Source organism: Salmo trutta, chromosome 1 (genome assembly GCF_901001165.1).
Source record: "Salmo trutta chromosome 1, fSalTru1.1, whole genome shotgun sequence".
In the NCBI taxonomy this organism is placed as follows: Eukaryota; Metazoa; Chordata; class Actinopteri; order Salmoniformes; family Salmonidae; genus Salmo; species Salmo trutta.
Window position 1 is genome coordinate 43,842,182 of NC_042957.1, and position 17,690 is coordinate 43,859,871.

General features: G+C 43.7%; 2 protein-coding genes across 3 annotated transcripts in view; both read right to left on the reverse strand.

The window, feature by feature from the left end:
• Positions 1–12,192, reverse strand: part of LOC115196648 (MAGUK p55 subfamily member 2-like) — a 35,835-nt gene extending 23,643 nt beyond the window's left edge. Inside the window, exon 1 of one of the 2 annotated variants that reach the window (XM_029757496.1) lies at positions 12,088–12,192. The gene's annotated coding sequence lies outside the window, so the exon portion shown is untranslated. Of the gene's footprint in view, positions 1–578; positions 735–12,087 lie in introns of those variants that run through there. The other variant, XM_029757503.1, reaches the window with a different exon arrangement.
• A 1,092-nt stretch (positions 12,193–13,284) lies between these two features.
• On the reverse strand, positions 13,285–17,254 carry LOC115196665 (peptide YY). Its single transcript, XM_029757510.1, has 4 exons — positions 17,071–17,254; positions 16,009–16,196; positions 14,022–14,102; positions 13,285–13,737 (listed from the first exon to the last, which is right to left on the reverse strand). The coding sequence occupies exons 2-4, from the start codon at positions 16,194–16,196 to the stop codon at positions 13,713–13,715; spliced, it is 294 nt and encodes a 97-aa protein (XP_029613370.1). The 5' UTR covers positions 17,071–17,254; the 3' UTR covers positions 13,285–13,712.
• Between the last annotated feature and the right edge of the window lie 436 nt (positions 17,255–17,690).

A 17,690-nucleotide genomic window follows, 5' to 3' on the forward strand; every position in this document is an offset into this window, starting at 1 on the left:
TGCATGAGAGAGACACAGAAAGGGAGCGAGAGTAAAATTAAAGGAGTAGAATAAAGAACAGAAAATCCTACTTAAGCAAACAATAATACGAGCCTGAGGCGGCAGACAGACAAATCAGGCAGACGAATGTACTCTACCAACACACTTGCTGTAAGAAGCCATTTTGCTGCTTCAAAGTGTTTTGATAACGTCTGCTAGAAAGATATCGGCCAGATTCCCCTCATTGACAGACTCTTCTGAGGCAACAAGACAGGCAGTAAGACATGAGGAGTGACTCTTGAATGACTCACATAGATTACACCTGCTTCTACCATTACTACAGTTATTACACTTCTGTATTGGATATGTATTTGTTTAATTTGTTATATATATATATATATATATATATATATATATATATATATATATATATATATATATATAATTTTTCTTTACTATTATAGGTACTACTCTTATTCTTGTCGCTGTTGTTTTCATAATTGTTATGTGCATCACTTCGCTTTGGCAACATTTACTTTTTCATTCAAGCCATTGAAACGGCATGAACCACAACACAGTTTAAAAGCTCTGGAACTCACCCCCGTTTGTCTCTCACAATCGCCGACCAGGAAACCCTAAGGACCCCTCTACAATTACAGTCAAGGACAAACAAAGTAAGGATTTACATTAGCTTAACTTTCAAGTTAATCGTGACAAAATCACTGTAGTTAGGATTCAGGCTACTTTGAACATAATGGAAAGCATAATATGTGTGTAGCCACAAGCAAAAGATTTAGCGACAAACAAAGGAATCGGTATGACGACCACAAACTCTCCTGACCACAAATGTTTCTTCTCTCGTGCTGCTGATCTAAAGTCAAAATAGAGAACCATTGCTGCTGAAACATTTTTAATTAGTGACCCTTGAACTCAGGTAGCCTGTTAACACATCCCGGCCTGCAAATCCACATGTCCCAGTCCCTTTGCGTTACAGGTCTTGTCAGAGGGCTGTCATGTGGTCAACAACAACACACTGACCAACAGCAGACCCATTACACAACACCGGTGACGAGTGACTTTAGGCCTACCTATTACCCCCACAAAACTTTGTTGAGGCATATTTTCCCAAAGTAATGACAGTTGACAGTTGGTTTGATTTAAAATAGACAGTGACACCAATTACATTTGATTAGATGGACACAACTAATGAATGTGATAAGGAGTGAAATTGTCATTTCTCATCTTCAAATAACATTTCATTTCAGAAGAAATGTATGATTTGTCAAAACAGTCATAAAAGAAAATATACTGTATCTGTAAAATGGTAAGAAGACATATATGGCCTGTATCAGTGAATCCAGCCATACAGTATCTGACCTGTGAAATTTTTCATTAGATGTAATAGTGATCCAACTTCCATGTGTGAGCTTGGCTGCCGATGGCGATGGCTACCTTACCTCCATCCCATAGTAAGACAGCAGCTCTCCTTTCCTCTCTGTCCGCTGGTCTTTTCTAATAAGCTAGGGCTGAAAATAGCTCCTCTGTAGGCAGAGCCACAACAGACACACACACACAGATGCATGCACGTATGTACAGTGTACATATGCACGCAAGCATACACACACATACATGCACGTAAGCATACACACACACACATGCACACACACACAGACATACACACAGAGGTCCAGTCCAATAAAATATACAGTATGCCAGAAACCACAGGTCCCCCATGATGCTATTCTCACACCAAGGACTGAGTGTGGTCGATCTGGTCGGCATTATCTGCACACACTCTGACTGATAGACAGAGCTGCTGTATAACACACCTCCTAGGGCTATCGGCCGATAGATCTGTGGTCAGACAATCCTTGCTCCCGTTAGGGTATAATCACCTTTTCCTTTTTATGGGCGGCCAGCTGAGGAGGCTGGAAGGCTGCTTTGTTTCCCCACCTATAACATTGGCATGAGTGGTGGAATGATGGAACAGTGTGTGTCTGTCTGTGTGTGTGTGTGTGTGTGTGTGTGTGTGTGTGTGTGTGTGTGTGTGTGTGTGTGTGTATGTGTGTGTGTGTGTGTGTGTGTGTGTGTGTGTGTGTGTGTGTGTGTGTGTGTGTGTATAGCTTAGATTAATAACCCCTGCTGACAGTGCTCCTCTACCCACGTTCCCCCTGCTCCCCCCTCCATCCCAGAAGCCCCTCTAACATGTGCCATGCGCTGAAAATATGCATCCCGATCCCTTTCCCTAAGCATCATTACTGGTCGCTATGGCGGCTGCAGACTGTACTAGCACATTGTCATAGCAACTGGCTGACGCGGAAGAAAGGAGGCAGTCCATCTCATAGAGTGGCTTGCAAAAGTATTCCCCCCCCTTGGCATTTTGCCTATTTTGTTGCATTACAACCTGCAATTTAATAGATTTTATTTGTATTTCATGTAATGGACATACACAAAATAGTCCAAATTGGTGTATTGAAATGAAAAAAATTACTTGTTTCACAAAATTATACAAACATTTCAACGGAAAAGTGGTGCGTGCATATGTATTCACCCCCTTTGCTATGAAGCCCCTAAATAAGATCTGGTGCAACCAATTACCTTCAGAAGTCACATAATTTGTTAAATAAAGTCCACCTGTGTGCAATTTAAGTGTCACATGATCTGTTACATGATCTCAGTATATATACACCTGTTCTGAAAGGCCCCAGAGTCTGCAACACAACTAAGCAAGGGGCACCACCAAGCAAGCGGCACTATGAAGACCAAGGAGCTCTCCAAACAGGTCAGAGACAAAGTTTTGGAGAAGTGCAGATCAAGGTTGGGTTATAAAAAAATATCCAAAACTTTGAACATCCCACAGAGCACCATTAAATCCATTATTAAAAAATCCATTATTAAATCCATTATTAAAAAATGGAAAGAATATGGCACCACAACAAACCTGCCAAGAGAGGGCCGCCCACCAAAACTCACGGACCAGGCAAGGAGGGCATTAATCAGAGAGGCAACAAAGAGACGAAAGATAACCCTGAAGGAGCTGCAAAGCTCCACAGCGGAGATTGGAGTATCTGTCCATAGGACCACTTTAAGCTGTACACTCCACAGAGCTGGGCTTTACAGAAGAGTGGCCAGAAAAAAGGCATTGCTTAAAGAAAAAAATAAGCAAACACGTTTGGTGTTTGCCAAAAGGCATGTGGGAGACTCCCCAAACATATGGAAGAAGGTACTCTGAAGAACATATCAAGACTGCTTCAAGGACAGCTTTTTTCCATCTACGTAACATTGCAAAAATCAGAAACTTTCTGTCCAAAAATGACGCAGAAAAATTAATCCATGCTTTTGTTACTTCTAGGCTCGACTACTGCAATGCTCTACTTTCCGGCTACCCGGATAAAGCACTAAACAAACTTCAGTTAGTGCTAAATACGGCTGCTAGAATCCTGACTAGAACCAAAAAATTTGATCATATTACTCCAGTGCTAGCCTCCCTACACTGGCTTCCTGTTAAGGCAAGGGCTGATTTCAAGGTTTTACTGCTAACCTACAAAGCATTACATGGGCTTGCTCCTACCTATCTTTCCGATTTGGTCCTGCCGTACATACCTACACGTACGCTACGGTCACAAGACGCAGGCCTCCTAATTGTCCCTAGAATTTCTAAGCAAACAACTGGAGGTAGGGCTTTCTCCTATAGAGCTCCATTTTTATGGAATGGTCTGCCTACCCATGTGAGAGACGCAGACTCAGTCTCAACCTTTAAGTCTTTACTGAAGACTTATCTCTTCAGTAGGTCCTATGATTAAGTATAGTCTGGCCCAGGAGTGTGAAGGTGAACGGAAAGGCTGGAGCAACGAACCGCCCTTGCTGTCTCTGCCTTGTCGGTTCCCCTCTTCCCACTGGGATTCTCTGCCTCTAACCCTTTTACAGGGGCTGAGTCACTGACTTACTGGTGTTCTTCCATGCCGTCCATGTGAGGGGTGCGTCACTTGAGTAGGTTGAGCCACTGACGTGGTCTTCCTGTCTGGGTTGGCGCCCCCCCCTTGGGTTGTGCCGTGGCGGAGATCTTTGTGGGCTATACTCGGCCTTGTCTTCGGACGGTAAGTTGGTGGTTGTAGATATCCCTCTAGTGGTGTGGGGGCTGTGCTTTGGCAAAGTGGGTGGGGTTATATCCTGCCTGTTTGGTCCTGTCCGGGGGTATCATCGGATGGGGCCACAGTGTCTTCTGATCCCTCCTGTCTCAGCCTCCAGTATTTATGCTGCAGTAGTTTATGTGTCGGGGGGCTAGGGTCAGTCTGTTACATCTGGAGTATTCTCTTGTCTTATCCGGTGTCCTGTGTGAATGTAAATATGCTCTCTCTAATTCTCTCTTTCTCTCTTTCTTTCTTTCTCTCGGAGGACCTGAGCCCTAGGACCATGCCTCAGGACTACCTGGCATGATGACTCCTTGCTGTCCCCAGTCCACCTGGCCATGCTGCTGCTCCAGTTTCAACTGTTCTGCCTGCGGCTACGGAACCCTGACCTGTTCACCGGACGTGCTTGTTGCACCCTCGACAATTACTATGATTATTATTATTTGACCATGCTGGTCATTTACGAACATTTTAACATCTTGACCATGTTCTGTTATAATATCCACCCGGCACAGCCAGAAGAGGACTGGCCACCCCTCATAGCCTGGTTCCTCTCTAGGTTTCTTCCTAGGTTTTTGGCCTTTCTCAGGAGTTTTTCCTAGGGAGTTTTTCCCAGCCACCGTGCTTCTTTCACATGCATTGCTTGCTGTTTGGGGTTTTAGGCTGGGTTTCTGTACAGCACTTTGAAATTTCAGCTGATGTACGAAGGGCTATATAAATAAATTTGATTTGATTTGACTCTGGTCAGATGAGACTAAAATTGAGCTTTTTGGCCGTCAAGTAAAATGCTATGTCTGGCACAAACCCAACACCTCCCATCACCCCGAGAACACCATCCCCACAGTGAAGCATGGTGGTGGCAGCATCATGCTGTGGGGATGTTTTTCATCGGCAGGGACTGGGAAACTGGTCAGAATTGAAGGAATGATGGATGGCGCTAAATAAAGAGAAATTATTGTGGGAAATCTGTTTCAGTTTTCCAGAGATTTGAGACTGGGATGAAGGTTCACCTTCCAGCAGGACAATGACCCTGAGCATACTGCTAAAGCAACACTCGAGTGGTTAAAGAGGAAACATTTAATTGTCTTGGAATGGCCTAGTCAAATCCCAGACTTGCTTTGAAGAATGGGCAAAAATCCCAGTGGCTAGATGTGCCAAGATTATAGAGACATATTCCAAGAGACTTGCAGCTGTATTTGCTGCAAAAGGTGGCTCTACAAAGTATTGACTTTGGGGGGGGTAAATAGTTATGCACGCTCAAGTTTTCATTTTTTTGGTCTTATTTTTTGTTTGTTTCACAATAAAAAATATTTAGCATCTTCAAAGTGATATGTATGTTGTGTAAATCAAATGAGACAAACCCACAAAAAATCTATTTTTTTTATTCCAGGTTGTAAGGCAACAAAATAGGAAAAATGCCAAGGGGGGTGAATAATTTCGCAAGCCACTATACGTCCCTGGATACCTACAGAGAGGTAGGCAACCAATGGGATGTACCGCTTTGTACCCCTCCCCTTTAATGCACATTCACTCTGCTGCGAGGCTAGGCATTGTGTAAGAAGGAGAAGGTGGAGATAGAGAGAGAGTACATCTAGAGACATCTAGGGGCAATATGGTTAATCAATCCATAAAGACACTTATAGATGTGGCTTGTTTGGCTTTTATGCACAAAATGTCACCTAAGAGTGTATACATGGGGGAAGATGAATCTAACACAAAAATTAAGCAACGGTTGGAATGTTTGACCTAAGCCATGCTCAAATTATTTAAATAAAATGTCCCTTTTCAGGAGCAAGTCTGTGTGTGCAGATATTTCTTCTGCATTTGCATTAGATTATTATGTGTAGTCAGCAATTTCCATGGCAGAATGCCCTTTACATGATTTTGTACCATAACTTGGCAGATACAATGGCATCTAATATTGATGACTTGTATGCTGAATTATGATTCTGCCAAACAGTATGAAATAATATAAAAAGTATAGCTTTTATATTTTAATCATGTATTTGAGCCCTTAGCAAAGCAGTAACCGTTACATTAATTAGACAAACAATAACTAGAAGAGATGTAGCTTATTTCAACATGGGTGCAGGCCACTAACAATATATTTTTTATTTTCTAATGTAACATATCCTCCCAAATGGCTATGGCTAATGAAGGTGCCATATAGATTGCAAAATACTTGGGAAGAGATTTTCGATCTACCAGTTCCATGGCACATGGTTTATGAACTGATACACAAAACAGCGCTGGATTCAAAACTTTTTTCAATATAAATTATTATACAAAATTCTTGCAACTAATAGAATGTATATATATGTCACGTCCTGACCAGCAGATGGAGCTGTTGTAGTAGTTTTGGGGTCAGGACGTGGCAGTCTTGTGTGTGTGAATGTTCTGTGTTGGTCTTGTGACTCCTGATCAGGAACAGCTGGGGATCGTTGTTCCTGATTGGGAGTCATATATGTAGGAGTATGTTTGTCACTTGGTTTTGTGGGTAGTTGTTTTTGCACTGCGTTTGTGAGCCTGCAAAACTGTTTCGTGTCGTGTGTATCATTTATTGTTTTGTCAAGTCGATGCTTTACTCCTTTTTTGAATTAATACATGAGCATCCATATTCCCGCTGCAGTTTGGTCTATTCAACACGGCACCTTTTGTGACAGAACTACCCACCACCAAGGGACCAAGCAGCGGAGAAGAGGACAGAGGCAAGTGAGGGAGGAATGTTGGAAGCAGCGCGCTCGGGAGGTGATGGATTCCTGGTCGCTGGAAGTATTGACGGAAAGGATTGACTGGACATGGGAGCAGTTGCGGGTCCATTGTGACAACCAGCCTGGGAGGCAGGTAGAACCCGAGAGGCAGCCCCAATAATTTTTTAGGGGGGGCACAAGGGCTATTTGGCGGGGCGAGATTGGAGCCCCAGGCCAGCTCCCCGTACCCTTGTAGGGCAGACTGGACAGGTCCCGTGCTTTGGGGTTGGGGCTGTGGTGAGGCCTGGGATTTTCAGGCCGGTAGGCACAGTACCAGCGCCCCGCATGTGCCAGGGCGAAGTAGGCATCGAGCCGGAAGGGGTGATGCCAACCCTGCGCTCAAGACCGCCAGTGCGCCCTTTCGGTCCGGTGTTTCCCGCTAGACGCACTAGCATGGAGGTGCGTGTCTCCAGGCTGGCACGTCCAGTACCAGCCCCACGCATCAGGAGTCTAGTGCATCAGCCCAGCCTCGCCAGTCAACAGTCACCAGAGCTGCCCGCCAGTCAACAGTCGCCAGAGCTGCCCGCCAGTCAACAGTCACCAGAGCTGCCCACCAGTCAACAGTCGCCAGAGCTGCCCACCAGTCAACAGTCGCCAGAGCTGCCCGCCAGTCAACAGTCACCAGAGCTGCCCGCCAGTCAACAGTCACCAGAGCTGCCCGCCAGTCAACAGTCACCAGAGCTGCCAGCCAGTCAACAGTCACCAGAGCTGCCAGCCAGTCGTACGTCACCAGAGCCGCCCGCCAGTCAGGAATCACCAGAGCCGCCCGCTAGTCAGGAGCCGCCAGAGCCGCCCGCTAGTCAGAAGCTGCCAGAGTGGCCCGACTGCCCGGAACTGCCAGAGTGGCCCGACTGCCCGGAACTGCCAGAGTGGCCCGACTGCCCGGAGCTGCCAGAGTGGCCCGACTGCCCGGAGCTGCCAGAGTGGCCCGACTGCCCGGAGCTGCCAGAGTGGCCCGACTGCCCCGAGCTGCCAGAGTGGCCCGACTGCCCCGAGCTGCCAGAGTGACCAGACTGCCCCGAGCTGCCAGAGTGGCCAGACTGCCCGGAGCTGCCAGAGTGGCCCTCCTGTCCTCCGGCCCAGCCTGAGGGGCCCTCCTGTCCTCCGGCCCAACCCGAGGGGCCCTCCTGTCCTCCGGCCCAGCCCGAGGGGCCCTCCTGCCCAGCCCGAGGGGCCCTCCTGTCCTCCGGCCCAGCCCGAGGGGCCTCCTGTCCTCCGGCCCAGCCCGAGGGGCCCTCCTGTCCTCCGGCCCAGCCCGAGGGGCCCTCCTGTCCTCCGGTCCAGCCCGAGTGGCCCGTCTGCCTGGCGCAGCTATCGGCGCCACCGAAGTGGGCAACGCCGAGGGTGGAGCAAGGTCCACGTCCTGCACCTGAGCCACCTCCAGGATAGGTGGGTTGGGGAGGGAGGGTGTAGCACAGTGCCGTCGTTGACGGCAGCCACCCTCCCTTCCCTCCCTTATTGTTTAGGGGTTATTGTTTATGGGTTTTGTTGGGGATTTTGTTTGTTGGTGTTTTTTGTTGTTAGGTGCATTCCGGGGTTTGCACCTTGAGGGGGGGGGGGGTACTGTCACGTCCTGACCAGCAGATGGAGCTGTTGTAGTAGTTTTGGGGTCAGGATGTGGCAGTCTTGTGTGTGTGTGAATGTTCTGTGTTGGTCTTGTGACTCCTGATCAGGAACAGCTGGGGATCGTTGTTCCTGATTGGGAGTCATATATGTAGGAATATGTTTGTCACTTGGTTTTGTGGATAGTTGTTTTTGCACTGCGTTTGTGAGCCTGCAAAAATGTTTTGTGTCGTGTGTATCATTTATTGTTTTGTCAAGTGGATGCTTTACTCCTTTTTTTAATAAAAACATGAAAATCCATATTCCCGCTGCAGTTTGGTCTATTCAACACGGCACCTTTTGTGACAATATATAGATAGATAGATAGATAGATAGATAGATATATTGCTGTGAAGAGACAGAGTCATTAGCTAATTTGTTTTGGTACTTTCCATATGTAGCTAGTTTTTGGTCGCAGTTTCAGGGATGGCTGAATGGCTGAAGAATTGCAACATTTACCTGCCGCTAACTCTGCAAATAGTACAGCACTTTTGGGGCGGCAGGTAGCCTAGTGGTTAGAGTGTTGGGCCAGTGACCGAAAGGTTGCTAGATTGAATCCCCAAGCTGACAAGGTAAAAATCTGCTGTTCTGCCCCTGAACAAGGCAGTTAACCCACTGTTCCTATGCCGTTGTTATAAATAATAATTTGTTCTTAACTGACTTGCCTAGTTAAATAAAGGTTATGTGTAAAAAGTAACTATAAAAAGATAACTATTGTAAAATGTACTCTATCTGTAAAACTCTTAGCAGAAATATATATCTTTAATTTACAATATGTAGAATCCATGAGAAAGAAAGGTTCAGAACTTTTTGGTAAATAGAAACTGGATGTTGTTCAGAGATAAATAGGTGGGGTTGAGTGGAGCTGAAGGATGGGACTAAAAACAAACAAAAGATAACTATTGTAAAATGTACTGTATCTGTTAAATGTATATAGTATGTATAAGCTGGAAGTAGAAGCCTAATTGTCCATTAGTTTACTCCAATTAGGGGAGGGATGGTAGAGTTATGGGAAAATAATACATTTAAATATATACAAATATATACTGTATATGTATGTATCATTTATATACAGTATATATATTTACTAACAAAAATATGGGTGATTGGAAATGATGCAGACATTTACATTGGTGGAAGCCACAATCTATCGGCAATATTAAAGCTGATCTACGACCTAAAATAAAATAAAAATGAACAAAGGAGCCATAATTAGCTTATTACAGGCTAATGCTATAGCTAGTTCCACTCATCCTCTTGTCTTGAGACAGACAGTAGTTAGGAAGTTGTGGTGTCTGGAGGATATCTGGGGCAGAAAATGCCCACAGAATCAATGAGAGCAGCAGAGCCTGCACTCTGAGGTTGATTCTCTGCCAGTCAGCATGGTGTAACGAAGCCGTTTCTCTCTCCACTGTTCATCTGCGTTGAACTGATTTCGTTTTTCCCCTGTGCTATCATCAATTGGATGGAAAATAACCTAAACATTTTTTTAGAGAGCACCCAAAACATCCACTTGCTTTTGCTACTATTGTACCTATTTTATCTCTTGGCATAAAGAGATCCTGCTTACTGTACATTATTCCCCTACTAAACCAGCTCAGTAGCTCTACTACTAAATTGTAACCTTGCTACCACATCACCTGCCACAGTGCTCCTAGCCGATGGTAGATAATATGCAAACTCAGCAATAACACACAGATCCCTAGGGAGGTTTCCTTCATCACCTCCCTCCTCATGTTGACTCATATTGGGGGGTTACGAACCATAGGGCAGGCAGTCCACTTGGGTAGTTAATATCCTCTTTCCATTCTTCTCCATCCCGCCATCCCTTTGCCTTTCTCTATCCTTTTCTCCTACCTCATAATGGGTAGTGCATATTCTCTCTTCTCTCTCCATCCTTCTCTCTCATCCCCCCACCTCCTCCCACCCTCCCATTCCTCTCTCCATCCTTTTCTTCCTCCCATCTCTCTCCCATCCCTCTCCACTTCTCTCCCTACCTCTCTCCCATCCCCCCTCCCTCTCTCCCTCTCTCCATCCATCTCATTATCCCTCTCTCTTCTCTCTCTCCATCCCTCTCTCCTTCCTCTTCCCCTCCCTCTCTCCCCTACTACATACACATGTCATGCTGTGGCCTCTTGTGCTAAAGACACCTTGTCCAGGCACTAACGAGATCACACGCTGATGTGAACTCCATCTGCTCCCCTCATTGTGCCCCCCCATCCCTCCCTGCCCCACTCTCATCCACCCCCACCCCCTAAGAGATAGGCTACATGCCCCATCTGCTTGTGTCACAATATCTGTCTCCCTCTCTCTAAAGACTGTGGTGTGTGTTTGGCTCCTATCAACACAGTGTGTTGGCCAGTCACTTTGCATGTTGTGGTTTGTTCCAAAGACTCAGTTGAGAGAGAGTGAGAGAGGAAGCTATAGAAAAAGGGATGTTTCATTTTAAGAGATTGATCTCTTCAATTCCATTATTCAAATGACTAATAAGTCTTTACTATCAATTGCTCACCGACATATTTTCAAAAGAAAAATGACTTTTCACTGCCACCACACAATTATATGATTGGCTTTGAGCTAATCACATGGTTTTACTTTAATCGGGAAAGTGAAATTGGATTTATGTCATGGCAGGTCTATAATAGTGATTTTTTTCAAACTCAATAAAGCTCTGACGAAGGCGGTGAGGCCGATACGTAAGCTTATTAAATATCTGTGATACTATCAAGAGCAGTGTGCGGTTTCCTTTCTCCTTCATCTTGTTCAACTGTTACCATGCACCTGCAAAAAAAAAAGATTGCTCAGATGTGCGAGTTCCTTTTGAATTTTGAGTTCTATAATAGTGTAATAACTTTATAATAAGGACAGTCCACTTTCACTTTTGTGCTTCAACCTACAGGATACAAACCAGAAAAGGCAATGTTCCAAAGGTCTGATTCTTACACCTGAGCAATCTCCTCCACACCCCAGATGGAGAGAAAGAGAGAGAGTATGGTTAGGTGCGTCTTATAGCCTACATGACATGTGGGATATTAGGATCCTACTGTACCTTGCCAAAAGTCTGCGTGTGCAGGTGGTGTGCGTGCGTAAGTGTTCGAGTGAGTGTAGGGGGCGCATTGTATTGTTTTGCTTGCAGCATGCACCACTATACCACACTATTCACGAATGATATTTCTCCACTAACGAAAATACAGTCTTCATATTAGTGTGTATTTAGATTAAATTACTGAAGAGAACCGTTATCTTTGGTGCGTAGCCGATAGCTCACGACCACATGTGGTAGCCAGATAGCACACCTAACGCTGCGTGTCTGCAACCGAGACACAGAGACACGCATACATAATTTAATAAAATAAAATCAATGCGAAACACTATTATGTAGGTATTAATAGAAATTGGGTTCGGTTAGGCTATGTCTTGATGGCACCATTTGAGTATTTGCCTGACTCTGTATCTACATTATCGGAATCATCTACTGCTTGACAGCATGATGCCCACACATGCATACAAAGCACAACGAAAAACACCTAAAATCAAATAGACCATCTGTCATGCATTCCACTGAAAATATATCGTATGATTTAAAAACATAAAAACGCAATTCTACATAACCGGACTGCACTAACCTGTTCCGTTTCGGTGGTCGCGTCGTTGTCTCCGTTTAATTTGAGATCTCTGAACCTCTACGGATTGTCAAACCAGTGTAAAGTCGTCGCGATGGAGATTTAAACGGGCAACGCACTTCTTAACTCAATGTGTGCCCCACCAACTACATATGGCGGTTGTGTAGAATAGATATCCTGTCCGTGTCTTTTAACAGTCTTTCTAAGCTAGTAAACAAATAATTACTGCACAACCATTTCATGTTTTTACAATAACAAAGAAATACAGTTAGGCCTACAAGTCGAGAACACACAAATATTCTTGATACAAATAATTGACTACCATTACATGTCATGGATTTACATGATTTTCATCACATGATCTGTTTGTGGTCCTTATTCTTCCAAGGAATATTCCTTTTCACATTTAGGAACAAATACACATTTGTTTGGGTTAAAGCCACACTCTTAAGTTGTGCAGAGCATAAAAGTATCATATACAATGGCGTAATGGGTCCTTATTGCTTTGGTTATGATAAGGTAAGACAGGGCATCTATGAGCCACATTCCTCAGAAATCATGGCTATTCCATTCGTTGAAAGGGCAAATGAGCAAATGGAAATCTTACGTATTGTTGCTTTAATGGAACTGAATCGTCAAGATGTCAATCTATCAAAAATGCTACAATTCCATATGCTCTTCGACTCATGCAACTCATGCAATTATGCTAAGTAGATGATTATACTTATATTATGTATACAAGTATATAATATGTGGGCTGATTAAACTATATGTACTCCATTATAATATATGTATTTCAGAAAATCAGTGTTTACTCATTCAATCAGCGTTCACATTGTATTCACTCCACACTCATGTTCCTGTCAGGTACCTGCCTTACAGGAGGGACATCTACTGGACGAAGAGAAGTATTACAGTGAAGAGGGAACCATCTGCATGTTTATCAAGAGGAGACATCATGGCAATGCAGCATTTACATAGCCTGATGTCCAGTACTTGCACCAGACACAACAGATGTCTGATTTTCAGGCCGTCTAGTAGCCTTATAGTGACATGGTTGGGAAAGTCCTCACCGGGGGTGTTATCCATTTTCAACTAGAATGAATGTCTTCTGCTCATCAATACATTATTTTACTCCAAGAGATCCTTTTAAAACGCCACAATCATTTTGACTGTAAGAACGAATGAGACACAATAATCTCTCTTGTCATAGTCATCCATCAAACTTTAATCACACACAAAGCATTTATACAGTACCAACCATAAAAGATCATTCTCTGTTAAGACATACAGCAGTGTAGGTTACACATATGATTTCATCAAATCATTATATATTTTTTTATTTTATATCTTAATTCAATTATTCATTATGTACAATTGTCTTCGTGTGAAGAAGTGAGGCAGAGACTTCGAGTGAGAGAGAGAGAGAGAAGTCTGAGAGAGAGAGTAAGAGGGGAAAGGAGGGTTAGGTATATAAGGTTGATTTTACGTTGTCTTAAGGTCATGTGATGGTCATTGGTTGTGGTCAGGGGTCAGGGGTCAGAGGGGGTGGCGGTTGTGGGAGGCACTGGTCGGCCTCTCCAGGTATTGGTGGACACCTGGAGAGAATGCCCAATGAGGAAGAGGAATCACCACATGTAGGAGTCGTCATATCTGGAGATGGAACAGAGGAAAGAGGGAGCGAGGGAGAGAGAGAGAGGCGAGAACAATGAGTCCTGTGGAAATTAACCTTTGGTTTACTCCTGGGCTATCCAAAGACAGACCTACTAAAAGTTGTGCATGCCAGTCTTTTTCTGTACAGTAGGTGGCTGTAGCTGATAAAGTGGCCATTCTTTGACACTACCCTATTGAAATAACCCCAGAAACAAAGACATATCAGTATTTGCACCTTCCGTTGAAATTGCATTGTCCATTTTTTATATCTTTGATGGACTGACCTTGATCTCTGGTCTCTCTCTGCATTGTTGCCGAACAGCAACTCTGACATCACTCCCTCCTGGGTGGACCTCTTTCCATACCTAGAAAAAAGAAAGGAAGAAAGAACGAGAGGGAGAGAGAGAGAGAGAGAGAGCTAAGACCGTCAAACTTCCACTCCACTCTAAGCATACTACTTCTCAATGACAGGTAGAACATTTTGCTGTCTGATTGTGTCTAAAGGTGCCAAGGAAGCTGTCCGAGGTGTGTGTAATGGGAGAGGGGTGATGTAATTATGCGTATGTGTGAAACTTGAGCATGTCAGCCCACAAACTGCTACAGACACTGGAGTCGCCAGACAAGGCCAATTAGAACCTATAGTGAGTCAGAGCTCCTTTCCTCTGAAAAGAGGCTGTTCGAGGCCTTTCTTGCTCAACTACCAAAGATATTGAGGGTTTTAAATGGCATGATAATGTAGTTCTCTGTCGTAAGGTAGGTAATAGACTGAGAAACTATGCTTGGATTATTCGGGCAAAATCGAATAGTTTTCCTTTCCTGTGTGTTTGTCTGTTTTTTTGTATGAGCACTCCCTGCGCAGATAATGTCTGTACAAACGATCAATTTCTCTTTGAAATGTAAATTGGAAGTTGAATATCTCAGCGGGATTTGGCGTGAATTGCTTCCTCTGTGGGGAAAACTTTTTGAGTGGAAGATGTTCACATTCCCATCATGCCACCTAACCTGGCATTCATAATGGCTGTGCAATTTTACACTCCAATTCCACCCCACTAGGCACTCCACAGCGATACCAGTGAAGCGGAGGTAAGCATGATCAGCCAGCCTTCTAAGAAAGCGACCGAGGCAATCACACCTGCTCCATAGACAGCCAGATGTAACAAGGTGTAAAAGAGAATCGTCATCGTCAGACCATGCACTCATCTCTCCACTTAGAAACCACTTTGTGAGGATGCAGAAGACAATATTACTGTTATATATTTCTGATTCCAGGAAAATCAGTGCTCTTGCAGCAGGCAAAGCTTCTCTAATGTCCAAATTAGCATTTCCCATTGATCATTCATATTTGGCGGCAGGTAGCATAACGGTTAAGAGAGTTGGGCCAGTAACTGAAAGGTCACTGGTTTGAACCCCTAAGCGGGCTAGGTAAAAGATCTGCCTGTGTGCTCTTGAGCAAGGCACTTAACCCGAATTGCACCTGGAAGTCACTCTGAAAAGAGTGTCTGCTAAATGACTAAAATGTCAAATGTAGTCCAATGTGTTATTATGAGAGACAAGAAGAACATTCTCCACTACGTGTCATCCTCTTGGACTATGTAGTTCTGATCTACACTATTCCAGTATGTTATTGGTTATCATCCAGGCCATTGGGATATTATGAAAACTTAAATGTGGATTCTGTATGATAATGGATTACAAAAGAGTAAACATTTCCCCCTCTAAAATTGAATGTTAGAGGGTTGGATATATTTTCTCAAAAGATCAATGGCCTATTTGAATATCATGAATAATATCAGGTGTGCCTGATTCAGTGCCATATCAGCATAAGACAGAGACCACCTATTCAACCCAGACATCACCATATCAATATAGAATATGTTATAGGGAACCTGCCGGCACACAGAGGTCCATAACTCGATTTGGAGACTTCACATGGGTCTGTCTTCGCCGGTTTTATTGCTATGACATTATTTATATGGAGGGCCTAAAGCTTTTTGAGAGTGGCCTGTAATAAAATGTTGAAAACATATTTCATGGTGTATGGAACATTGAGAGCTTGAGGCAAATATAAGAGCAGAAGAATTAGGGGCCACTGTCACAGTAGACGACTTAACCTAGACCGGAATAAAATGAAAAACGGCTCCATTTGCCATAAAAAAAACGAGGTATGTGGTTTATAACTTAATAGAAAACATTTCCCTTGATATTAGGACCAGGAAGAAATATAATTTAAAAAGCAAAAGCTGCCGTGTGGCGCGCGCACGGTCTGCTTACCTCTGTCTCGTGATGAGATTGATGTAGTGTCTGAGCGCGGTGTAGTATTTGGCCAGCTCTTCTGGAGGCGCGTCTTCTCCGGGGTTCTCAGGTTTAGGTGGGTAAGCGTCCACGAAAGTCCCGAGACACACCAGCACGCACAACACCAAGGCGACCAAGACGGTCCAGGGTTTCAGCATAACGGCCATCTGTGGTCAGGAGAATGGGGTTAGGGAGCACGCGATTTTAACATTTAACAAAGCCTCAACCGAGCTCAATAATATAGCCAAAATAGCCTACCAATCAATATTACACCAATTTCATAGATGAGCAGGCATCCTAATAAAAATATGTTTTAGAAGGCTAACATCGGGCGCAATGATGTCCACCTGTTAGTAATAGATCATTTCGATCCTGCATTATTCTTGAATGAAATCTGAATTTTCTGTAGGCTACTGAATGCGTATTGAGAGGAAGTTACAGTACAAGCGAATTCTCCATGTTTGATGACTAATTCGAACTCACATCTAAATAATTATCGATAAAGTAATAGGAATGAGTTTGAAAGGGAACAAGCAACCATTAAAACAGCAGAAAGAATTGATAAAAGCTTACCAATTATATTATATTTCCCCTTTGAAGCATGTTTTCGCTATAATTCACCAGTCATTGGCAAAATAGTAGGCTATTCAACATGAACATGATTTATTATGCTACTGTCAAATATTTGCAACTGTTATAGGAATGCATGTTGTGCCTTCAGAAATCACGACTTTATCCAAATTTAATTTGCGCAACTTTCGCCCCGTGGCTGTCCATGGTTCTGAAAAGCCTTTTCTAGTATTTTCTAGCATTTTCAAACCAACTCCAGTTGGGGAAACAATTCTAACTGTAGGTTGCAACATGCAGATCAATGCTGTAGGTGATCGGACCATTCACATTTTTTCAATGACGAACTGCACAAATAACTACTCATTTTTTTAATGTCCAAATATAAAAATAAATGTAATTTTAAAGGTAATACAAGCCAAACTAGCAAACTAGCAAACATTTCAAATGCACAAGACTAGAAGTTGTACTTACTTTGAGAAGACTTGACGTGAGCTACAGGTAGTTAAGACAGGTGGGTGTCTGCGTCCAGCAGTGTGGATTCTATTGCTTGGCTTCTGCAATGTTCCTTTTTGAACTGGTGTCTTTGCAGCAAATCGCTGGTCTTTTGTTTCACTCCAACACAAGGGGGTTTATATACCCATCTTCGCCTCGTCAACGAGGTGGGACGGGTGGCTGTGATGTGATGGTAAGGAGGATGGGGGCATAATACCGACGTCAACTGATGATTAACATAATTTGTTACTAATGCATCACCCTAGTCGAATGTTCCTATGTGGGGAAACGCAATTGGAATCTCTGACGTATGCTATAAGGACATTGGGGCAATTTGGATCACACCTGTCATATTGACATTGACAAACCAATAGAATGCTGTCAAACTATTTGGATGGACGATGTCAAACATAGTTAAATGGTAATAAGCTACAAACAGGCTAAATATCGATAATCATTAGGCCTTTACTCATTCTTTCACAATTTCCAATGGATATCTTGGTTAAAACAGGAGCAACATATAGGGCCGGTCCTCGACATATAAAGATTACACTGATCAGTAGGCTAAATTAATATTGCCTAATATTATTATTTACAAG